This window comes from Lepidochelys kempii, chromosome 1 (assembly GCF_965140265.1).
Source record: "Lepidochelys kempii isolate rLepKem1 chromosome 1, rLepKem1.hap2, whole genome shotgun sequence".
In the NCBI taxonomy this organism is placed as follows: Eukaryota; Metazoa; Chordata; order Testudines; family Cheloniidae; genus Lepidochelys; species Lepidochelys kempii.
Window position 1 is genome coordinate 5999684 of NC_133256.1, and position 25319 is coordinate 6025002.

Consider the following 25319-nt stretch of genomic DNA (forward strand, 5'->3'; position numbering starts at 1 on the left):
TCAATGGGACTGATGGGTGTTCAGCACCTCCTAAAAATCAAGTTATGTGCCCAAGCGTGGATGAAGGCAAATACTTTCAACACCCAAGATTGAGAATGTGGTGCTAAGTGGCTCTTTAGACGTTTCACAGGCAGATTACCTCTCGACTTCAGCGTTGGTCCTACTTCCTTTCTGTTAAGGTGCCTGGATTCTGAAAGGGGAATTCTGAAATAACTGCCCCCACAAATCAGGTGTGTGGAGGCCTCTGTGCCCACATTCCTGCTGGCAGATCATTGTGGGTGCAAACAAAGATGGAAAGGCCTACAAGCTAATAACGGGATGGAGCCAGGAGCCATGTGTTAAAATTCCGCCACTAAATGATTGGGAAGTTTGGGGTGATTTTGTACATTCTCTAGATATTGAGAATTATTGATCTTTGGATAGCCCTCAGAATGTGCAAGGCACTGTACAGACACACACACACACACACACACACGAACATACACACACAGATACTTTCCTTCCTCAAAATTAAGCCCTGTGTAACATACGAGGGGGGAGATAAAGGAATACAAACGAAAAAGTGGACCATTTTTCCTACCCTTATATGCATCTGTTATGTTAGATACATGCACATCAGCTCTACCCGATGGCCCATTGTTCCTTGGCCGAGTGGGGATGGGAGTGAAGCAGGAATGGGGAGCGGTCCAGTTGAGGGAGGCTGTTCTATACCTGGAGGCAGCGTGGGAGAAGCAGAGAGGTGGGCAGTCTGTCCCTGGAAAGAGTGGAGGGGAGAGGGGACAACACGAGAAGGGAACTGAGTGAATTAGTAAGGAGACGGAGCTGCGAAGTGCCCTGAGGATGAGGACAAGGAGCCTGTGGAGGGATTTCATGCTTTGGGTGTGCGAGAAGGGGCATGTGGACTAGAGTGGAGGAGGTTGCCAGAACCAAAGCTAGAGATGATGAGGGGCTGGAAATGGAGGAGAATTTTTGTTGTGTAGATAGAAGGGTCGGATCTTAGGAGCATGATGGAGAGTGACGTGACAGGACTTGGATAGGCCCTGCACACGCAGGTTGGAGGGTCAAAGACATCTGCCAGGTTGTAGCCCTGAATGAGTGCGAGGCTGGAGGTGTTGTCAGCTGATAGAGCTGGGGAGAGGAGAGGGCTTGGCAACGAAGGCAATGAATTTTCCCCTTCCCCCGCCTACTCCCCAGCATAAGAGACAGGAGGCTGGGGTCAGGGTGCTTCCCCTGGAATTCAGTCCCTACTCAACCTTTGTCAGAGATACCCTAACCATGCTGCAAAGCACATATTTACTGTCCCAACTTCTCACCTGGCAAGTGTAGGAGTCATGGGGTGAGTCGCTGTCTGAGGGAGGGAAGGGTTTTGCTAAGTTCTACACTATTTGGTTTCGGCTGATTTGCTTGATATGTTTTGTGGGTTGGGGCTAATCTGGGTTGAACTTGTACAAGTGCACAAAGCTCCAAGGACTTCAATAGCTCAGACATAGGTGAGAGCAGGAGTGGGTGGGTGAGATTCTGTGGCCTGCGTTGTACACTTCCTGCTGGCTAAATTCTACCTCCTCTTTCCTCCCATGATGAACCCCATCGTGTATGGTGTGAAAACCAAACAGATTCGTGACCGGGTGCTTCTCCTGTTCCGTGGGAAAAGCTTCTACGCTGAGCAGGAGGGGGCTGCTGAGCAATCAGGAAGCAGAGGATGCAGGAGAGGTTTTCTGAGTAACTTAGACAGCATGGTTTTGGGGGCTTTGTGTACGCTGGGATGGGAACCCCACCTCTGATTCACAGGGAGCTGTACACCATCCCCTACACGAGCTTAGCGCTGCTGGCAGGAAGGTGATCTTGGCCGTGACCTTGTCCTTACTTCGCCCCGTGTGTGGAGCGTGAAAAGGAGTGTGAAGGCTCCTTGCACCTTCTCTTTCTTTGCTGGAATCTGGCCTTTATTAGTGACACACCCAGCCACGGCCAAGGACGTCCATGCTGCAGGAACAAATGCTGTATCTGCTCCTGAAGTTCAGTCAGCTCTGAGATGAAGCAACACACCAGGGGCCATTTTGGCCCCAGAAGAAGTGCTGAGTGCTGGGCTTTTCTGTCTCAAATGTGCCACCATGGAAAGTGCTGGGTACCAACTTTTCTAGGTGAAATCTGGCCTTCGTTGTGGTGTCTGAACATTTGAGAGTCTGTTCCCAGTTGTTTAACCCTAATGCACAGCAGCACAATGCACTAGGTCAAGAGAAGGGCGTGAGGAAGGCTGGATCTGCCTGAAAGTGCACTTCAAAATTCCCCAAATCCTCACTAGAGTGATCTCACATGTTAGCATTTAGGCTTGTTTGTCAGCCTGAGATAGAATTTTGGAGTTGACTTTTTGATACTCTTATATCTTATACTAATATGTGTGAAGAACAATGAAGAAAGACACTGTGTGTTGCATTCCCCACCAGATGGGCCTTTTAGTACAATGGGAAAAGATAAGGGATTCAGCTAAATTGTTACTGGGCATGGTGGGAATGTCATATCTGAGCACACACTTAAAGACGGCCTCAACTCCTTATCTGAAGGCAAGGTCAAGCAACCAGTTAGGATGGAAAGAGAGGCTGTGGGGTGGAGGTGAGGGAGGCATAAGAAACACTAAAAACCGAAGAAAGGCCTGGCCTTGGCCAGAACACAACCTCACTCCTTCCCCCTCCTATGCGGTACAAAAGGGGTGGGATGAAGACCCTAGACTCACAACCCTCCAAAACGGAACATGACCCTAAGTGGTAAGGGGTATAACTAGGGGAATGCGCTGCAGGTATATTTGGGCCTGCTAAGGAGGAGCAGCGGGGAATGGGGAATAGGGAATGGGAAATGGGGAATGGAGGTGGGGAATGAGGAACAGGGACAGAGGCAAGGCTCTGCGGCATCAAAGCTGGGAAGGGGGACATGGAGTAAACACTTTGCGGTGTGACAGCTGGGAACAGAGCACTGGGGAACAGACTCTGCCAGCGTGTAAAGCTATGGACGTGTTTGCTTGGATAAACATGTCTGCGCTTCAGACTTCTGGTCTTCTGCTTTCCGTCTGCGTGGCAAGAACCAGGGCAGAGGGTGAACGGACAGCTAACCTCAGACACAAAGTATTCAGAGTCCACTTTCTGATACTGACAATAAATAAATGAAACAGAGTACTCTGTGTGTGTGTGTGTGTGTGTGTGTGTGTGTGTGTGTGTGTGTGTGTGTGTGTGTGTGTGTGTGTGTGAGTACTCTGTGTGTGTGTGTGTGTGTGTAGATCAATAAAATACTCAGGAAAAAGTCTTGGTTTGCTTTGCTATCAACTTTGTTCCTGTTGCCTAATATATACTGTACAGCATATAGATATATATCACATTAATATTATGTATTCTGGGCACCACATAGATACTAGGATGCATTTAGGAACAGTGGGAGGGCACCGTCAGGGTAAGGTGAATGCCGTATCGCTGCACGGGATGGCTCTTTGGAGATTGGTATCGTATCGACCTTTTCCCTTCACCATATTAATAAACCCGACTGACATTGGCTATTTGTGCTCTTGAGTATATTTCATAACAAAATAATGAACCAAAGTGTGGTGAAACGATATAATTGATCAATAGTTCCAGATAGTTTGAATCACCACCCAGAGATATCACTGCAGAGATCCTATGGCCCATTTTCCCTGGAAAACTTCTGTTTTCTGTCACCCTGTGGGGTAACATAAAGAGAAACGGTTGCTCGGCCCTCCATGACAAAGCTCCGCCGTGGCTCCCCACCCCCAACTGACGCCCTTTCCCCATAGTGCAAGGGGGGCATGGGTGGAGTTTGGAGGACGATGGGGGTGCTGCCCCTCAAACTGCAAAGGTTCAGCCACCCCACTGAACAGATCGAGTCACAGCCCCCACCCTGGGCAGGCCCTCTCCCAGTCCCAAGGCACCCGGCACTGCCATGTAGAACTGGGAAGCAGACAGTGATGAGGAGCCCTGTGCCAGGAGCCGGCCCCAGCCCCCTGCTTGGTGGGGTGGTGTCCGGCGATGACCGGGGGAGTACAGCATCTCCGGTGGGTGGCAGAGGGCAAAGTGGAGCTGCCAGAGGTGGGGAAGGAGAAGGGGCCGGCCCCGAGAGGAGGTGGTTCCCAGGTGGCTGGAGGGTTCATGGCTTTTCCTGCTCCGAGCTCCCGCATCCCCTGATCCATGGCTGTTGGGCGCCCAGAGTCTCAGCCCTGCTACCCTCCAAGGAATGGGGCTGGGCCTTGCCACTCTGTTTCCACCTGGCCAATGTTGTGATTTGGACCAACATAGGTAACAGCCTGGCCTGGCACCAGTGTGTCCCTCTGCCCAGCACTGGCGGCTCCTGAGGCCTTCCTTTTTTCTGGTGCGGGGGTTGCCTGTGAGGTGCACCAGCTTACTGGGTGGGTGCAAATTAATTCCAGTTCTGTACAATAAAAACACTAAGCCTGGAAACTATCCTTGCAACAAACCCCATTGCCAACTCTGTCCACATATCTGTTCAAGAAAGAAGAGGAGTACTTGTGGCACCTTAGAGACGAACCAATTTATTTGAGCATAAGCTTTCATGACCTACAGCTCACTTCATCAGATGCATACTATGGAAAATACAGAAGATGTTTTTATACACACAGACAATGAAAACTGGGTGTTTATCACTACGAAAGGTTTTCTCTCCCTCCACCCCACTCTCCTGTTGGTAATAGCTTATCTAAAGTGATCACTCTCCCTACAATGTGTATGATAGTCAAGGTGGGCCATTTCCAGCACAAATCCAGGTTTTCTCCCCCGTCCACCCCACTCCAGCATTTGCTCAAGAAACTCCCTGAAAAAGCACAAGATCAAATCCACACAGACACACCCCTGGAACCCCGACCTGGGATATTCTATCTACTACTCAAGATCCATAAACCTGGAAATCCTGGGCGCCCCATCATCTCAGGCATTGGCATCCGGACAGCAGGATTGTCTGGTTATGTAGACTCCCTCCTCAGGCCCTACGCTACCAGCACCCCCAGCTACCTTCGAGACACCACTGACTTCCAGAGGAAACTACAATCCATCGGTTATCTTTCTGATAACACCATCCTGGCCACTATGGATGTAGAAGCCCTCTACACCAGCATTCCACACAAAGATGGACTGCAAGCTGTCAAGAACACTATCCCCGATAATGTCATGGCTAACCTGGTGGCTGAACTTCGTGACTTTGTCCTTACCCATAACTCTTTTACATTTGGGGACAATGTATACCTTCAAATCAGCGGCACTGCTTTGGGTACCCGCATGGCCCCACAGTATGCCGACATTTTTATGGCTGACTTAGAACAACACTTCCTCAGCTCTCGTCCCCTAATGCCCCTACTTTACTTGCACTACATTGATGACATCTTCATCATCTGGACCCATGGAAAAGCAGCCGTTGAGGAATTCCACCATGATTTCAACAATTTCCATCCCACCATCAACCTCAGCCTGGTCCAGTCCACACAAGAGATCCACTTCCTGGACACTACAGTGCTAATAAACGATGGTCACATAAACACCACCCTATACCGGAAACCCACTGACCGCTATTCCTACCTACATGCCTCCAGCTTTCACCCTGACCACACCACATGATCCATTGTCTACAGCCAAGCTCTGCGATACAACTGCATTTGCTCCAACCCCTCAGACAGAGACAAACACCTACAAGATCTCTATCAAGCATTCTTACAACTACAATACCCACCTGCTGAAGTGAAGAAACAGATTGATAGAGCCAGAAGAGTTCCCAGAAGTCACCTACTACAGGACAGGCCTAACAAAGAAAATAACAGAACTCCACTGGCCGTCACTTTCAGCCCCCAACTAAAACCCCTCCAACGCATTATCAAGGATCTACAACCTATCCTGAAGGACGACCCAACACTCTCATAAATCTTGGGAGACAGGCCAGTCCTTGACTATAGACAGCCCCCCAACCTGAAGCGAATACTCACCAGCAACCACATACCACACAACAGAACCACTAACCCAGGAACTTATCCTTGCAACAAAGCCCGTTGCCAACTGTGCCCACATATCTATTCAGGGGACACCATCATAGGGCCTAATAACATCAGCCACATTATCAGAGGCTCGTTCACCTGCACATCTACCAATGTGATATATGCCATCATGTGCCAGCAATGCCCCTCTGCCATGTACATTGGCCAAACCGGACAGTCTCGATGCAAAAGAGTAAATGGACACAAATCAGATGTCAAGAATTATAACACTCAAAAACCAGTAAGAGAACACTTCAATCTCCCTGATCACTCAAGAAAAGACTTAAAAGTGGCAATTCTTCAACAACAAAACTTCAAAAACAGACTCCAATGTGAAACTGCAGAACTGGAATTAATTTGCAAACTGGACACCATCAAATTAGGCTTGAATAAAGACTGGGAATGGATGGGTCATTACACAACCTAAAAACTATTTCCCCATGCTAATTTCCCCCCCTATTGTTACTCACACCTTCTTATCAACTGTTTGAAATGGGCCATCCTGATTATAACTACAAAAGTTTTTTTTCTCCTGCTGACAATAGCCCACCTTAATTGATTAGTCTCGTTAGAGTTGGTATGGCAACCCCCATCTTTTCATGGTCTCTGTATATATATCTTCCTACTGTATTGTCCACTGCATGCAGCCGATGAAGTGGGTTTTAGCCCATGAAAGCTTATGCCCAAATAAATGTGTTAGTCTCTAAGGTGCCACAACGACTCCTCGTTCTTTTTGCTGATACAGACTAACACGGCTCCACTCTGAACCCTGTCAGGATGAAATGTGTTGTCATAAATATAAAATGAAGGGTAAACCCCTTTAAAATCCCTCCTGGCCAGAGGAAAAATCCTCTCACCTGTAAAGGGTTAAGAAGCTAAAGGTAACCTCGCTGGCACCTGACCAAAATGACTAATGAGGAGACAAGATACTTTCAAAAGCTGGGAGGAGGGAGAGAAACAAAGGGTCTGTGTCTGTTGGTATGCTGCTTTTGCTGGGAATAGAGCAGGAATGGAGTCTTAGAACTTTTAGTAAGTAATCTAGCTAGGTATGTGTTAGATTATGATTTCTTTAAGTGGCTGAGAAAAGAATTGTGCTGAATAGAATGACTATTTCTGTCTGTGTGTCTTTTCTGTAACTTAAGGTTTTGCCTAGAGGGATTCTCTATGTTTTGAATCTAATTACCCTGTAAGGTACCTACCATCCTGATTTTACAGGGGTGATTCCTTTACTCCTATTTACTTCTATTTCTATTAAAAGTCTTCTTGTAAGAAAACGGAATGCTCTTTCATTGTTCTCAGATCCAAGGGTTTGGGTCTGTGGTCACCTATGCAAATTGGTGAGGATTTTTACCAAACCCTTCCCAGGAAGTGGGGTGCAAGGGTTGGGAGAATTTTGGGGGGAAAGACGTGTCCAAACTACATTTCCCAGTAAACCCAGTTAGAGTTTGGTGGTGGCAGTGGATATTCCGAGGACAAAGGATAAAAATAATTTGTACCTTGGGGCAGTTTTAACCTAAGCTGGTAAAAGTAAGCTTAGGAGGTTTTCATGCAGGTCCCCACATCTGTACCCTAGAGTTCAGAGTGGGGGAGGAACCTTGACATGTGTGTAGCAACATTACATGTTACGGTATAAGCAGAAGCTGAAATTAGGTCTGAAATGGGTTTACTAGACGAGTCTGCATAAACCTTTTTCTCAAAGACAAAGGACAAGCTGACACCCCTGACCAGGGCAATCAGCTACCAAGTAGCCATTCCTTGGCAAGGAAGAGGGCAGCAATAAACAGATCTGCATTGTAGCAAATACCAGCCTGGATCCTCTTTCACCACAAGATTCCTTGAGTGCAACTTCGCAGCAGGGGTAATTCTCAGAATAACAAGTTTCAAAGGGGGACAGGACTATAAAAATGATGGGCAAAAACAGCCCAAGGTATCTGTCCCTTCCATGTCTCTCTCTTTCATCCCAAAAGACAAAAGAAACACCCTTTGACGTTTGGTCAACCCTGGTGCTGGGAGCATGTGGGGAGAATCTGATCTTGAACCAAGTTTGTTAAGTTTTAGTTTCTAGAAAGGGTTTGATCTTTATTTCTCTTGTAACCATTCCTGACTTTAAGGTCTTATACTTCTAGTGGCGTAAAACCGATCTCTTTGTAGTGAAATAAACTTGCTTTATTCTTTAATCAAAAGTAACCCAGTGTTGTGTTTAAACTGAATTGTGTGGCTAACTCCATGTAAAGCAGCCAGCTGTTGGATATTGAGCCCTTAGAGCGGCAGCGGGCCTTAAATATCTGAACTGTCCAGGAGAGGGCTGGACAGCGCAGAATATACTTTCCTTTGGGAAACCCATGCCAGGGGGACGTGCCTGCAGGAGCCTGTCTTTGCACCGTGCACCGCAGCTTGGTTGCAAAAAGAGCAGTCACACCTTATAGCACACCTGGTCTAGGCTCGGTCTGCATGGAGGGAAGATACCTGGGCAGCTTCACCATCCAGCCAGGTCCCCATTGGGTGGTTCCGCTAAGGATGCTCATCCAGCATGGGGCTTGTCCAGTGGACTCTCAGCCTTGCACTGTCTTCTCCCTGTTCTCTGGGGTAATGGTATGCAGCAGGGAGGACAGAAATTGGTCGAGGGGTTGCTCTCCCCCTGCCATGTCCATCAGGCCCGGTGACAGCTGTGTTTGGACCTCTCTTGGCAGCCTGTCCTTGGCGATTCTTGTTTTCCTGGTTCGCCAAATGTCTCGCATGTGACAGCGCTGCTTTTTGTTAGCATTCGTCATTGGTCTTTCCAATATGTGGTACAGGCTCCGAGATCGAGTCAGATTTGTGTCTGATTTGAATAAATACAAGCTGTTGCCCTGAGATTGCTTTGGAGGGGCACTGGAGGGAAACACAAGCCAGACTTAGGATCAAATTCTCAACAGCACCAATGTGGCTCAGGAGCCCAAGTGCCATTGACTTTCAGTGAGACTTAGGCTCCTCTGGGACAGATTTTTAAAGGGTTTAGGCAGCTAAAGATGCAGGTAGGTCCCCAGTGGGATTTTCAGAAGCATCCAGGGGCCTTTGCATCTTTAGGCACCTAACAAGCATTAAAAATCCGGCCCAGTGTCCCTCAATCACTTTTGAAAATTTTACCCATCAGTCCCAACAGGACTTGGTCACTTGTGGTATGTCTCCACAGCCAGCGGCAGCGAACGTCTGAGCTCGGGTTGACACATGTCGGCTGGTGTGGCTCGTGCTGCCCTGTTATGAACAGCTGCGTGGCCAGTGGTGCTAAGGTGTGGCTTGGGCCGGAGCTCAGGGTCTGAAGCACAGCTCCCCTCGCTAGGCTTCAAGGCCCTCGTGCCAGCCCTCATGCAACATCTACACAGATATTTTTAGCATGGAAACGCAAGCCCCCCGAGCTCCAGTCTGTAGCCCTGGGCTGGCAGGCTCACTGCTGCAGGCTGCGGGGACGTACCCTTAAGTGGCGCTTTTGAAAATGCTCCCCTGCAAGGCACCAGGGGCCAAATCCTGACAAGTCAGAATGGTCACACATCTTTGATTTTTCAAATAACGGTGAAATTTTTTCCCCAAATTTTGGAAACCAGTAAAAATTTTGACAAAGAAATCACGGTATTTTTCAACCAGCTAGAGAGCCAGCTGAAGTTTCAAAAAAACATTTTCAAAAGACCCTCATGGAACTTTCCAAAAACATTGCTGACATTAAAAATAACCCATCAACAGTTAAACAAATGGTACTGACGTAATTTCCAAAAATGTCATTGACATTTTAAAACAACACCTTGGAATAGGAAACACCGGGAAAAAAAGGTCCAATCAAACATTAAAAAACTTTTGCAAAAATGTGGACTGAGTTTTCAGATAGCTCTGCTGAGACACCAGATGGGGATAGTAATAGCTCAGAACCCCTCAGGATAAGTCCCATTGGCTTCAATGGGCGTCGGGCTGCTCAGCACCTCTTGGCAGCTGGCCCTGTACTGTCAGCAGGTGGATACCGGTAGGCAAGCCATTCATTGGGTTTTAAGCCAGACAGACCTGGTTCTGTATGCTTTGTCCCCTGTCCGGTGCTGCTCTCAAACCAGCCATGGTTAGCTCTGGTATCATGCATGGAGGATGCTGTTTCGCGGAGTGTGTTGCTCCACCCCTGCCGGTGTGAGCTCACATGCATTGTGCGCCATGACCTCACACGCACTGTGCATGCGATATCATGCTGCTGGGAGCGGGGACACACAGGCAAAGGCGGGGACAACGGAGGGGAGGTCCTGTATTCTGGGGCTGCGTCAGTGGCCACCCTACATACTGGCTTCTGCTAAGGTCTTTCTTTGGCCAAAGAGCTTAAAGACCCGTTTCCGGATCTGCTTGGACTTCATGCCATAGATGACTGGGTTTAGCATGGGGGGAACAACGAGGTACAGGTCAGCCACCAAGACCTGGGTGTGAGGAGCAAGGCTGAGGTCCAAAATATGCAGGTACATAGAAAGGAGCCCTCCCAAGTAGAAGAGCAGGATGACACAGACATGGGAGCCACAGGTGCTGAAGGCCTTGAGACGTGCTTCCTGAGATGAGAGCCGTAGGACGGAGCGGAGGATTATGCCGTAAGAGCAGGTGATGAAGATGAAGTCTGTCCCCACTAGGGCTGTGGCCACAATGATGCTGTACAGGTCGCTGACTGCCGTGTCTGTGTGGGCCAGCTCCATCACAGCCATGTGCTCGCAATAGGAATGAGGGATGACATTCGTTTTACAGTAGGGCAGACTGGTTAGAAGGCAGGTTAAGGGTGTCACAATCCCCACTCCTCTAGCAAGGGACAGCAGCCCAATCTGGGCAATCTTTGAGCTGGTTAAGATAGTCTTGTATCTCAAGGGCTTGCAGATAGCCACGTACCGGTCTAAAGACATGGCCAAGAGCACCCCCGACTCCACTCCAGTGAAGGTGTGGATGAAGAACATCTGGAGGAAGCAGGCCCCGAAGCTGATCTCTCTGGAATCCAGCCAGAAGATGCTCAGCATTTTAGGGACAACGGCAGTTGAGAGGACCAAATCAATGACTGCCAGCATGGAGAGGAAATAGTACATGGGCTCATGGAGGGTCTCCTCCTGCTTTACAACGAAGAGGACAGTACCATTTCCTAGCAGAGCAATCAGATACATGAGGCAGAAGGGGATGGAGATCCAGACATGCTCAGATTCCAGGCTGGGGATGCCGGTCAGCAGGAATGTAGAGGGGTTAGGGCAGGTCTGATTGAAGGTTGACATGACCTACAGCAGTCCTGGATCAATCGATTTGCAGAAGATCTTTCCCTGTAATACAATAATTGAAGGGCTGGGATTTTTTCAGGATGCTGGACATTTTTCAAACCCAGCACGACTTCATTTGGTTTATTCAGGCCAAAGCGTTCAAAGCTCGGTGTCTTAAATTACGCTCCTAAATTGGCAGCATAGTCTGGAGGGGCAAAGTGGTCTAGTGGGGAGGGCACTGGACAGCAAGTCAGGAGATTTGAGTGCTGCCTTGGGCTCTGCCACTGAGCTGCTGGGTCACCTTGGGCCAGTCACTTGCCCACTCTGTGCCTCAGTTTCCCCTTCTTTGTCTGTCTTGTCTTTTTCCTTTGTAAGCTCTTCCGGGAAAGGGTTCTCTAGCATGAACATGTGTATGTACAGCTCCTAGCACGGTGAGGCCCTGATCTCAGCTGGGGCCCACAGTTGCTATTGTACTGACAGATGGGGAGAGTAGGGCACAGAGATTTCCATGCCCTGCCCTCTTTCCTCAGCCACCTTCCATGAACCAAGTGAAATCGGGAGACCCAGGAGCCTCTACGAGGATCCCACCGCAGACTCAGAGATAAGAAGAGGAAGATGAGGACTGAGGACATAAGATAATGTTTTGGAGACAGCAGACAGCCCTGGCTACTCCCTGATCAGCCTTTGCCCCTGTACAGCTACTGCAGTGCGTTGGGCCAGGGGTGAATCTGGCCTGATACGTCCATGGCAAAATGAACCAGAGAGAATTGCAGCTGTTTGATCATTGAAAATTACAGCTGGTGCATCCAGAGCTGTGAGTTAAGAACGTAATCAAGGATGTAAACAATTAAAAGTTTGACAACATCTATCTATCTATCTATCTATCTATCTATCTAAGAGCGGCCATACTGGGTCAGACCAAAGGTCCATCTAGCCCAGAATCCTGTCTTCTGACAGTGGCCAACGCCAGATGCCCCAGAGGGTATGAACAGAACCGAGAATCATGAAGTGATCCATCCCCTGTCGACCATTCCCAGCTTCTGGCAAACAGAGGCTAGGGACACCATCCCTGCCCATCCTGGCTAATAGACATTGATGGACCTGTTCTCCATGAATTGATTTAGGTCTTTTTTGAGCCCTGTTATAGTCTTGGCCTTCACAACATCCTCTGGCAAAGAGTTCCACAGGTTAACTGTGTGTTGCGTGAAAAAATACTTCCTTTTGTTTCTTTAAATCTGCTGCCTATTCATTTCATTGGGTGACGCCTAGTTCTTGTGTTATGAGAAGGAATAAACAACACTTCCTTATTTACTTTCTCCACATCACTCATGATTTTATAGACTTCAATCATATCCACCCTTAGTCATCTCTTTTCCAAGCTCAAAGTCCCAATCTTATTAATCTCTCCTCACATGGCAGTCGTTCCATGCCCCTGTGCATTTTTGTTGCCCTTTTCTGAACCTTTTCCAATTCCAATATATCTTTTTTCAGATGGGGCAACCACATCTGCACGCAGTATTCAAGGTGTGGGTGTACCATGGATTTATCGAGAGGCAATAGGATATTTTCTGTCTTATTATCTATCCCTTTCCTCACGGTTCCCAATCTATTTCAACGTCACTACTGTGAAAATGTTGTCCAGGTATTTTTCTCTCTGAGAGTTGATTGTAGAAAGAATGGAGCCCGTAGGGTAATAAACTAGGTGAGCTCTGAGTTCTTTGAGCTGGATCCGTAGCTGATTTATGCCTACAACGGGACGGTGCATGTGTGGATGCCAGAGGAAGCTGGCTGGGAAGGCCATGCCCGTCCATCACCCTGTAAGCCTGAGTCTGCAAAACCACTTAATTTCTCTGCTTCTCTGTTACTGGCATTAAGTTACCCCCTGTGCAGCGCTGACAGACACTGGTTTCTGGCATTGTACCACATCTGGCCGTGTACAATAAAGCACCTTCAGATGCATGTTCCACACGAGATGCTGTGTAGCCAGTTTCTCCTTGTCTCCACTACTTCACTCTCTCCTTATGAATGCTCATCCCCCGCCCGCATGGGACTCCAGTCACAGCCCCTTCCCCGCACCCGCTATATTAGACCCTCAGAATCGGGAGAATCAGTTTCTGCCCTTGGAAAGCAGGAAGTTCAGAAATAGCCCTTCCCTTTGGCCTGTTTGGGTTCACCCCACACACAGACTGTCCCCTTGGCCTGTGCAGAAAATTCCTTCCCTGCCTCTACAGGGAGTCTTATTTCTGCTGTCCTGTCGGTCACATGTCTGCCCTTGTCATGTGCCCTGCAACTACGGCTCCCAGGGGCATGAACGCACATCTGCCCAAGGCCCAGCGCTTTGCTCTAGGTTCCCAAACATTTACACGGAATCTGAGACAGAGCCGGTGTTGGGTGCGCTCCTCCACTCCCATCCAGGATTGCAGGGACCACTTCCCCTGTCCTTGGCAAGGACATAATAGACCTGTGTCTAGTTGCCAGCCATTGCTTACATGGAACTGGAATAAGAAAATATTTATATATTATTGGCTACTGATAGCCGGAACAAAGAGAAGAGCCAGTAGCAGCGTGTGACCAGTCAGTGCCGCATCGACACAGCTTAGGAACGAGGCCTGTTGATAAACGTAGGCAGTTTATGCAGCCTTGTCATAGCAGTGTTGGTCCCAGGCTGTTAGAGAGGCCAGGTGAGTGCGGGAATATCTTTACTGGACCAACTTCTGTCGGTGAGAGAGAGACACAGAGCTCTGTGTGGCCCAGAACCTGGTCTCTCTCTCACCAACAGAAGTTGGTCCAATAAAAGATATTCCCTCCCCGACCTTGTCCCTCTGCACACACTTAAAACAGGTTTGATTGTGGGTTCCAATAGCCCCCCACAGCCAACTCTTTGGCCCCTTACGTAGCTAATTGCATCTCATTAACTTTGTGTGCAAAATAATTGCAATTTCTTTTAAATGCAAAACAGGTTGGAGATTTTAAAAAGTCCCCAGAAATGAAAACCCACATGGTAATAAATGAATTGCAGTAAAGCCCTGTGCAGATGGGGCTGCAGCATTTGATTACCAGTCATTTGCCTGAGGGAAGCTTCCCTGTATTGGTAAAAACCAGAACAGGAGCTGAGGGGAGTTAACTTTGAATTTTTAACCCTTCCCTCTCTAGTTCTTATCTGCCCCCTCTGTGCCGCCGATGTGGTCCCTTAGTGATGGGCTGGAACGTGTCTCCTCCCTGGATGTGCTCAGTGCAGGCAGACACATGGTCTTAGCCATGGCAGATACATGCCCCAGCACAGCAAGTGTGTTCTCTCGGGAGGTCCCTGGCCCCTTTAGCAGCAGCGTTCTGGCTGCCTGTCCCTGCTGCTATCAGCAGTACTGCACCCGAGAGCCAGAGTTTGAAGAGAGCTTGGCCCCACTTTGTCAGGGCTCTGCGCCCACGAGTAGCCTGCGTTTCCCACGAAGCCTCCGGCATGTGAAGCAGCACGTACCCGGCCCATTGAGCCGCACAGCTTGGGCATTCTGCCTGGATGTACATAGTTCCTCTGGCGACAGGCGTGAGTAGTGCTAATCTGCTTCCAGAGATGGGGAAAGTGAGACAAAGAGGCCGTGGCTCTGATCCTGCTTCCACTGAAGGCAGTGGAAAAACTCCCACTGGCTTCCAAGGTGCAGTATCGGGCTGTTACTCACGAGCAAGAAACCTGAAAGCTAGCGAGAGTGCCCGTTAAAATTTCTACCTCCTGTTGCTATGCTCCATGCACTGCCCTGGAATCCAGCAGGGCGATGAGAAATGCTGGGCTGATGGATGGTATTTCTGGTTTGGGAAATGCCAGAATTGTCACACAACACCCGCCAGAGCCCTTCATGTTGTGGGGATCTTCCTACATTTTACACCAGTGTGAGGCCGATAATTACCTTACTGCCGATCAGTATTACAGCAGGAAGGCTGTGCTGCTGGTTGGAAAGAAATCAGGGAGACCATGAATGCTCTGCTGAAATGTATTTAAAAACAGACCTTGCAGAGAAGTGAATTTATACAAATAAGTCAAAGTCACCAAAGAGATGCAGACTGGACTGTTGTGATGACAAAAGTAGTGCAAGTCCACAGGGGCGAAAAGGGGACGACAAGGTGTTGCCACACATGTGTGTGTCTAAGGCTGTAGAAAAGAATGTTTGATGTTGTGTTAATTGAGGAATGATTTGCAATCAAATCATGAAAGACTAATTGCAGGTTTCAGAGTAGCCACCGTGTTCGTCTGTATTCGCAATGCATCCGATGAAGTGAGCTGTAGCTCAGGAAAGCTTATGCTCAAATAAATTTGTTAGTCTCTAAGGTGCCACAAGTCCTCCTTTTCTTTTTACTAAAGCCTAAGAATTTCATCCAAAGGGGGCAGAATTCAGCTTGTGTTATCGTTGGCGTTTCTTGAATTCTGAGGACTTCCCCTTCTCACAAGGCCTTTTTTCCATGTTATTAAAGAGCTCATTCATAAAGAGCCAAATTCTGCTCAGTTAAATTGCTGTAAATCCAGAGTAGCTCTGCTTTAGTCAGTGCGACTACTTTATATTCACACCAGTGGGACTGAGAATAGGATTTGGCCCAAAGTTTTCCAGTGTATTTAAAAATTATGCATTAACAGAGCCCCTGATTACATCCATACTGCCCCAACTCACCTGGTTCCGTCTGTATCTTCTTCACCTACAGTGAATGCAACAGTCACACCCAAGCTGTGTGATTCTCCAGTCTGCCGGGACAACCCGCATGGGGGTATTTATACCTGTTAAAGAAATCCTCTTTCCTCCCCCAGCTGGGAATTCAGAGCCTTTCTTCATTACAGAGGAAACTCTGCGATCAGGCACAGGGAATAGCCACAAAGAGTAGCAGTAAATTAACCCATTCCTATTTTACAGGCCCTTGGCTTAATAGCTACATCTCCATTCAATAGTATGGGATTGATCTCCAAGAGGGAAGTGCAAGTGTGTGTGTGTGTATGTCTTTGTGTGTGTGCGTGCGTGTGTGTGTGTGCCTAGTTTAAGTGTGCAAATACCCCAAAGGCCTGTCTGCATGAGGGGATCTGCACAACTAGGGGGTGCGTGTGCAAAAGTGTCTATGACGTTTGAAGACTTGTCCCTGCTTGTTCAGGGCTCTGTTTAGGTTTGAATATGAAGTTAAGAGAGGGTTACCCAAAGCAGAACCCAAAGCAGTTTAGCTTAACTGCTTCGCTCCAGGCAGTGTCAGGAAGAAATGAGTGGGAACACAGCAGTTCTGGCTGAGGAAAGATCCATACAAGTAAGCGTGCTTTTATTGAGAACTACAAGGTATTGAAGCTCCCACAGACACTAGCGATAGGGTTAGAACATCCCTTAAATGGTGTTCTATTTTATTAATGAATGAATTAATAGGTAGCAGGTTTAAAACAAACACTAGCAAGTATTTTTTCACACAACGCCCTGTCAACCCCTGGAACCCTTTCTCAGAGGGTGTTGTGAAGGCCAATACGATAACACGGTTCAAAAGGGAGCTAGATAGATGAATGGAAGACAGGTCCATCAATGGCTATTAGCAGGATGGGCGGGAATGGTGTCCCTAGCCTCTGTTTGCCAGAAGGTGGGATTGGGTGACAGGGCATGGATCACTTTACGATGACCTGTCTGTTCATTCCCTTTGGGCACCTGCCATTGGCGACTGTCAGAGGACAGGATCCTGGGCTTGATGGACCTTTGTTCTGACCCAGTATGGCCGTTCTTTTGTTCTTCTGTTGTTTGTTTTGAGTTAGAGGTTGCTTTTATTCTGGAAACTTGGGCCAAAGAACAGTGCACTGATTTTGCCCTGCCCAAATTGCTTACAAGTCGGCACGGGAGGCAGGACACTTATAAATGCATATACACATCCGCAGAGAACACTGCCCCACACTCAGTCCAAAAAGGTCCCACAAATTGGTGGTTCCCCCCGGTGGCCTAAGATCAGGAGATCCATTCAGAGACAGGTTCCCCAAAGCTCAGAATAGCTTGTTCTGTGCGATTTGAGGAGATCCTGGACCAAGGTGGTTTGGCTGCAGCTGTTGGGTCCTTTCCATATTCGGAATCAAACGTGAGTCAGATATTCAGATGAAGTGTCATGCAGGAACGGGAAGGGACCTGCTTTTTCCGTCTGGCTGTGAGGCTGCCCCAGCATGCAGGACACAAAGGCCTCACAGGTCCTACAGAAAAACAAAGAGATGTGGGAACTTCTTCTGGGTTCTTTCGTTTGTGCCACTAACTGCAGGGAGAAGGAAAGACTTCTTCTGTGGGCAAGTCATTCCAAAACTGTCCTCTGCACGGTATCTTGAACCTTCCTCTGCAGCCTTGGGTACTGGCCAGCGATGAGGGCAACATTCTGGACTAGATGGATCTTGTCTGGGGACTTCTAGGTTCCTGCCTGGCAAGGCACGTAAACCGTTATGTTCTAGCAGCAGGAAAAGAGCATTTCTAGTCAGGTCCACCTCTAGACCAGGGAAAAGCAGACAATTCTGCAACTCCGTTGCTGTCTCCTCTGTGGGATGGTGGATGCAAGGCAGAGCTGTATGGTTGCATTAGCCACCTTCCACTCTACCCCCTGGAACACAGATCCCACTACCTCAGCTGGCAGCTTGGTGACATTCCCAGCTGAGGAGAAGCACAGTAGCTGTAACGAGAGAACGACCCAGTGGTTAGGGCAGTAATTTTGGAGGCCTGCGTTCTATTCTTGACTCGGCCGCAGGTGACCTTGGGCAAGTCCCTCGGTCTCTCCATTCCTAAGCTGCAAAATGGGAAGAATAGCCCTGCCCTACTCTATTATCATAGCTGTGCAGTATCTTGAAGAGCTCACGTTCAGCAAGACTGGGGCTGGGGGAAGCCTGGTATCTTGAGTGAATTCCAACTTTGATAGTGGATGTGACAATCTCCGACACTTTCTGTGCTAACCAGGCATGCTGTGTAGCTGGTGCCCAATGACTGTCACAGTCAAACCGATATGTGGCTGCATTTCAGTGCTGGCGACATATACCCAGCCCAGGAGTGCCGGAATCTCTAGTGGAAATTCCTGTTGCAAATTTTCACCTGGTTATAAGTGGCAGACTAAGATTTGTAAGAGATCTACTGGATCCTTCAGCTATAGATCCTCCGGTGGAAACCAAGAGAGACCAGTAAAAATCGACACAGACCAGAAGACATCCACAGAGAGGAGGGAAAGACCAGTTCAAGGATTCCCATGGAGTCTACTGGAATTTCCACTAGGGATAAGAAATCCCCCAAATCTTGGTCCCAAGTTTAAAATCAACCAAGTCTTTTGGAAGGTTTGGAAAAGCCGAGGGAACTCCACCCCACTGAATTACGTTTTCTTTTCACTGCACCTCGTCCCTTCTGGGGTCCAGCTAGAAAGGGAAGAGCTGAAATCTCAGAAGAATGGCTGCCTGGCCAGATTGGCAGGTGGATGCAGTCAGGAAGTGCCAGCACAGCCATGAAAGTGCCTCTTCTCAGGGTACGTCTACACCGCACCCCCTCCTCCCCCGGGGAGCAAGTCTCAGAGTCTGGGGGAACATACCTGGGCTCACGGTACAGGGCTAAAGATAGCAGTGTAGCCATTTCTGATCGGGCTGGAACCGGGGCTCTGAAAGCCAGTGAAGGGGGAAGGCCCAGAGCCCAGACTTCAGTCTGAGCGGGAACATCTTCACTGCTCTTCTGAGTGCCGTGGCCTGAACCCCACGAGCCGGACTCAATTGACCTGGGTTCTGGTTTGTTTTCAGTGTAGACTTATTTAAAGTCAAGAGAATCCACTCGTTGCACCAAATGTCTCCCCATTGGTCTGCATTGTTCACAGGGTCACTGAATGCCTCAGGGGCATGTGGGGCTGAAATGAGGGGAGATTTCTTCTCCTCGGTGAGTTCACTGCTCCCGGGAACTGTAACACCGACACAGATTGGAAACTCTGTAGGGCACCTTTTCCTTACACATGTGTACAGCACCTGGCACGACGGGACTCAGTTTCCAGGCTGAGGCCTCTGAGCACTATCCCAATGCAAACTAAACATAAAAACATAAGGAGGCCGGCTGTGGAGTAAATATTTATGAGGCTGTATTGCCTTTTCAAACTCCTGAGGCCTCTCCCTGTGAGTGGCGTTCAGTAGCTAGCTTGTATTCGTAGTGACCGGGGACTGTGAAATATTCAGCCAGAAAGGAGCAGAAGTTGACTTGTCTGGCCAGGGTGACCCTCTTGTGTAGCCAGAGGAGGTACTCCGGGCAGTAATGGTCTTGCTGGGGTGGATAAAGCCTCCTAAGGGAAGTAGTGGAGGGTTCATTGCTTGGGTTATTTAGAGACTGGGAGAGCACTGGGGAATCTGCTGTAGTGATCAGTTCTGCAATGGCTGAGGGATTTTGGTCTAGGAGGGACCGAAAATGACTTTTCTCTCTCTCATACCCATGATGCAGGAACAGTTTCTATTCTCCCAAGTCTGAAAAGAAAGAGTGAACTCTGTCTGCCAGAGATGGGTGGGGAGGACAAAGTGGAAGCAGAGATTCCCAGCTGAACTGCGAGACCCCCCTGTGGGGAGGAGGTGAGTTCTCTCACTCTGGCTATAAATCCTCCAAAGGCAGGCAGCTGCGGGTGAGCATGTAGACCTCACACAGCCCGTGAGAGAGACTGACACCCTGGGAAAGGAGGGGAGCGCTGCAGGATTCTGGTGAGTTGGCCCATGGAATCCGATTTGTGAGGGCAAAGGAATTGGACTGTTCTGTAGCCATAGACGGGTCTGAAGCAGAACCTCAGATCCAAACACACCCACATTCTGGGCAAGTTCAAAACCTGATCCAAATTCTGCTGCTGTATATTTTAATTTCCTATTTCATCTGCCCATTCGTATTGTGCCCGACCTGATCCAGCTTGGGTGCTGTTCGCCGACGGCCAAGGATGTTTGGTGAGGTGCCAGCTATGCCCGTTTATACCATCCATGACTTTAACCGCTAGGACGCACTGTCCCTTCGCGGCGGGCAGCCCGGGCTAGGCTGACGGATGCCCCAAGGTCCTAACCACCCGTGACTTTAACTGCTAGAGCTCAGAGCTCCTTCGCAGCGGGCAGTCAATACTGACTGACAGGTGCCCCAATGGCAGCACTAAGAGCCTCTCCACACCCGTGACTTTAACTGCTAGAGCTCAGAGCTCCTTCGCAGCGGGCAGCCAGGATTGACTGACAGGTGCCCCAAGAGTTTGCCCCATGGAGGCGGCACAACTCAACGCTGGGCTCTAAGTACTCTCACCTAATGGCCAGGCTTTAGAGCCAAAACGGCTGAGGTTCTTTAATTGTGTTGGCTGCTTTACAGTAAACCAGAGAAAACAAGTCAGGCTTATGCACAAATGGTTACCAAAATTTATTAAGCTAGATTCTAATCATGTGGTTACAAAATTGCTAGTGCCTACTTATTTAAATGTAGAGATGTTACACACACAAACAAGTTACAAAACTGAAGCCACAATCCCAAAGAAAGAAAACAAAGTATAGAGCTCTATTTCAAAATATGTGTACACTAAAGATAGGAGATCAGGTGTGGGTGCTTCTTACCCTCCTTGCATCTCTCGATTCCAGCGGTGCCAAGCCAGGATCGGTCACTCAATTCCGCGGAAAGACGAATAAGGGACAAGGCGTAGGGACCCTCTTAGCTGCAGAAGCCTTGGGAGGCTGTCACGTATCTGACCAGCAGATAGATAGTGAAAAGCACTCAAAAATCATGGTGCTGTAGGTCCCCTACTTATACCTCTGTACTCCTTTATTCTCTTTCTCCTTTCTTATGCCAAATTGAGGCTGGTCTGTCTGGGCGACGCCAGCTTTCGCAAGAGTAGTTTACACTTGCAAGGGAGAGAAACAATAAGTTTCGACTACTGGACATTTCTTTTATCAGGGTAAATATTTTCCCACCTAGGATGTTGGGGTGTGTGCATCACGCTATTTAGTAGGGGCTAAGAGCCATGTCTGTCACAGGGCCTCTGCCTGCTGTGAGCTTAATCCTTGTATCTGTTCCCAGAGGCACATTGTAGCAGCACACCTGTGCTTTCACAGCTTCAAAGGCTGGGCTGGAATATATGTTAAGTGCCCTGTTCCAGCTTCCTCCTGTGTTTCCAGCAATGCTGGTCTGGGGTGGGGGGGCTGTCTGTCTGGCTACAGGTGCCTATTGCTAGGCATCTATAGTCTATATTTAGAATGAATGATCTGGGTTTTCACCTTCATGACTTACCTGGTTTTCCCCTCAGTGAGTGGTCTGGTTTTCAATGGGAGCTGATGGGTGTTCAGCACCTCCTAAAAATCAAGCTAGGTGCCCAAGCGTGGATGAAGGCAAATACTTTCAACACCCAAGATTGAGAATGTGGTGCCGAGTGGCTCTTTAGACATTTCACAGGCAGATTACCTCTCTTGACTTCAGCGTTGGTCTTAGTTCCTTTCTGTTAAGGTGCCTGGATTCTGAAAGGGGTTATGGAGTGCAGTTTATGTGCAAGAGACTATGAGGATTACATTTGAGGTTTGCTTTTTTGAAGAAACCTGGCCTTCCTTTCTCAAGGCACAGTTTGCACCTGGAAATAACTGCCCCCACAAATCAGGTGTGTAAAGGCCTCCATTCCCACATTCCTGCTGGCAGATCATTGTCGGTGCAAACAAAGGTGGAAAGGCCTACAAGCTAATGACAGGATGGAGCCAGGAGCCATGTGTTAAAATTCCGCCACCAAATGATTGGGAAGTTTGGGGTGGTTTTGTACATTCTCTAAATATTGAGAATTATTGACCTTCCGATATCACTCAGAATGTGCAAGGCGCTGTACACACACGCACACACTCAGACATGCATGCGTGCACACAGAGACTTTTCTTCATCAAAATTAAGCCCTCTGTAACATACGGAGGGGGAGACAAAGGAATACAAACCAAAATATAGACCATTTTCTCCTACCATTATATGCATCTGTGATGTTAAATACATGCACATCACCTCTAGTCAATGATCCCTTGTTCCTTGCCCGATTAGTCCTGAGGATGGGAGTGAAGCAGGAATGCAGACCAGTCCAGTTCAGGGAGGCTGTTCTATACCTGGAGGCAGCGTGGGAGAAGCAGACAGGTGTGCAGTCTGTCCCTGGAAAGAGTGGAGGGGAGAGGAGACAATACGAGAAGGGAACTGAGTGAATTAGTAAGGAGATGGAGCTGTGAAGGGCCCCGAGGATGAGAACAAGGAGCCTGTGGAGGGATTTTGTACTTTAGGTGTGCGAGAAGGGGCATGAGGACCAGAGTGGAGGAAGTTGCCAGAACCAAGGCTGGAGATGACCCGGGGTTGGAGATGGAGGAGAATTTTTGTTGTATAGATAGAAGGGTTGGATCTTAGGAACATGATGGAGCGTGAGGTGAGAGGACTTGGATAGGGCCTGCACACGCAGGTCGGAGGGTCAAAGACGTCTGCCAGGTTGTAGCCCTGAGTGAGTGCGAGGCTGGAGGTGTTGTCAGCTGATAGAGCTGGGGAGAGGAGAGGGTTTGGCAACAAAGGCAATGAGTTTTCCCCCTTCCCCTGCCTACTTCCCAGCGTAAGAGACAGAGGGCTGGGGTCAGAGTGCTTCCCCTGGAATTCAGTCCCTACTCAGCCTTGGTCAGAGAGACCCTAACCATGCTGCAAAGCCCATATCTACTGTCCCAACTTCTCACCTGGCAAGTGTAGGAGTCATGGGGTGGGTCGCTGTCTGAGGGAGGGAAGGGTTTTGCTAAGTTCTAGACTATTTGGTTTCGGCTGATTTGCTTGATATGTTTTGTGGGTTGGGGCTAATCTGGGTTGATCTTGCACAAGTGCCTAATTCTCCAAAATAGCAAAATAAATAATTTGAAATCTGAAAGCTGCAGATGTAAATGGAGTACGAAGTTCATTGTGTCTTCCCCAGGTGCTCAGGTACCATGGTGATGGCACTGAAAGAAATGCCCATAACAGAAAAGGTAATGCAAAGGCATGCAGGGAAAACTGGAAAGTCTTCTGAAGAAAAGGGTTGGTGTCACAGATCTGATGTGTAGCGCCAACTCCAGATGTGACAGAAGTGGATGCTGACATAATAGAGTGGCAGATTTCTAAGGCAAGAAGGGTCCATTATGGCCATCAAGCCTGACCTCCTGCATGTCACAGGCCAAAGAATCCACCCAATGATTCCTGCATGCAACTCAGTAACATGTGGTTGAGCTGGAACATCTCTCTGAGAACATCCAATCTTTATTGAAAGACCCTGAGCCCCGGGGAAGTTACTAAGCCTGTGACGGTTCTCTTGAACTGGTTAATTCCATCTTAGTTCCAGTAGCACAGTTGCATCTTATTCACAGTTTGCACTCTGAAGGCTTCAACTTCCAGCCACTAGCACTTGTTTTGCCTTTGCCTGCCAGGTTCAAGAGCCCTGCAGTAGCTGATATCTTATCACTTTGTCCTTACACCCCTGGATCCAGGCTTTCGTTAATTTGAGCTCCTCGATATTTACCACCCAAGCAATGTTTCTATCAGCTCCAGACCTTGTCATCCATTCCCAAAGGAGTTGCACCCCATGAGCCAGAGTGGAGTGTGGCATCTCATACGTGTACAGTATCTGTTCATCTCATCTGATATGTTTTATTGACAGGACAGACGTTGTTGTGAAACTTACAGAGGATGCTCCTGCAGGGCAACCTGTCAGCTCCTAACGGCACAGGCTCTGATCCATCAGTGTTCTTCCTGACAGGCATCCCAGGACTGGAAGCTCTGCACCCCTGGATCTCCATCCCCTTCTGTTCAATGTTCACCGTGGCCCTTCTAGGAAACTGCACTCTCTTGTATGTTATCAAGACAGAGCCCTCCCTCCATCAGCCCATGTTCTATTTCCTCGCCATGCTGGCCATCATCGACCTGGGTTTATCCACAACCACCGTGCCGAAAATACTGAGCATCTTCTGGTTTAATTCCAGGGAGATCAGCTTTAACGCCTGCCTGGTGCAGATGTTTTTCCTTCACTCGTTCTCCACCCTGGAGTCTACTCTGCTGCTGGCCATGGCCTTCGACAGGTACGTGGCCATCTGCAACCCCCTGAAGTATGCCACCATCCTGACCAATTCAGTGATAGCAAAGATCGGGCTGGCAGCTTTGGCCCGGGCTGTTCTGCTAGTGGTCCCCCTCCCCTTCCTCGTCAGGAGGCTGCCCTACTGTGGGTCCCACGTCATCTCTCATTGCTACTGTGAGCACATGGCCATGGTGAAGCTGGCCTGTGCCAGCACCAGGGTCAATAATGTCTATGGGATCCTGGTAGTTCTCTTCATTGCGGGGCTGGATCTGATGTTCATCTCCCTATCGTATGTCAACATCCTAAGGGCTGTGTTAAGCCTGGCATCCAAGAAAGAGCAGCTCAAGGCTTTTGGCACCTGTGGCTCCCACCTTTGCGCCATCTTAGTATTCTACATCCCTGTGGTCCTCTCCTCAACAATACACAGGTTCGGGCGCCATGTCGCCCCACACGTACACATCCTGCTGGCTAATTTCTACCTCCTCTTTCCTCCCATGATGAACCCCATCGTGTACGGTGTGAAAACCAAACAGATTCGTGACCGGGTGCTTCTCCTGTTCCGAGGGAAAAGCTTCTAGGCTGAGCAGGAGGGGGCTGCTGAGCAATCAGGAAGCAGAGGAAGCAGGAGAGGTTTTCTGAGTAACTTAGACAGCATGGTTTTGGGGGCTTTGTGTACGCTGGGATGGGAACTCCACCTCTGACTCCTAGGGAGCCATATACTGTCCCCTACACAAGCTTAGCGCTGCTGGCCGGAAGGTGATCTTGGCCTTCACCTTGTCCTCCATCGGCCCTGTTTGTGGAGTGTGAAGAGGAGTGTGAGGGCTCCTTGCACCTTCTCTAGCTTTGCTGGAATCTGGCTTTATTACTGACACACCCAGCCACAGCCAAGGACGTCCATGCTGCAGGAACAAATGCTGTATCTGCCGCTGAAGTTCAGTCAGCTCTGAGATGGAGCAACACACCCGGGGACATTTAGGCCCCAGAAGAAGTGCTGACTGCTGGGCTCTTCTGTCCCAAACGTGCCA

At 48.8% G+C, this 25319-nt stretch overlaps 2 protein-coding genes across 2 annotated transcripts; one reads left to right on the forward strand and one right to left on the reverse strand.

The window, feature by feature from the left end:
• Positions 1-10317: 10317 nt before the first annotated feature.
• On the reverse strand, positions 10318-11280 carry LOC140905608 (olfactory receptor 52K2-like). The gene has a single exon (XM_073329118.1). It carries the CDS (start codon positions 11278-11280, stop codon positions 10318-10320), a length of 963 nt encoding a protein of 320 aa, XP_073185219.1.
• Positions 11281-23909: 12629 nt separating this feature from the next.
• Positions 23910-24872, forward strand: LOC140898307 (olfactory receptor 52K1-like). The gene has a single exon (XM_073311981.1). It carries the CDS (start codon positions 23910-23912, stop codon positions 24870-24872), a length of 963 nt encoding a protein of 320 aa, XP_073168082.1.
• Positions 24873-25319: the final 447 nt, after the last annotated feature.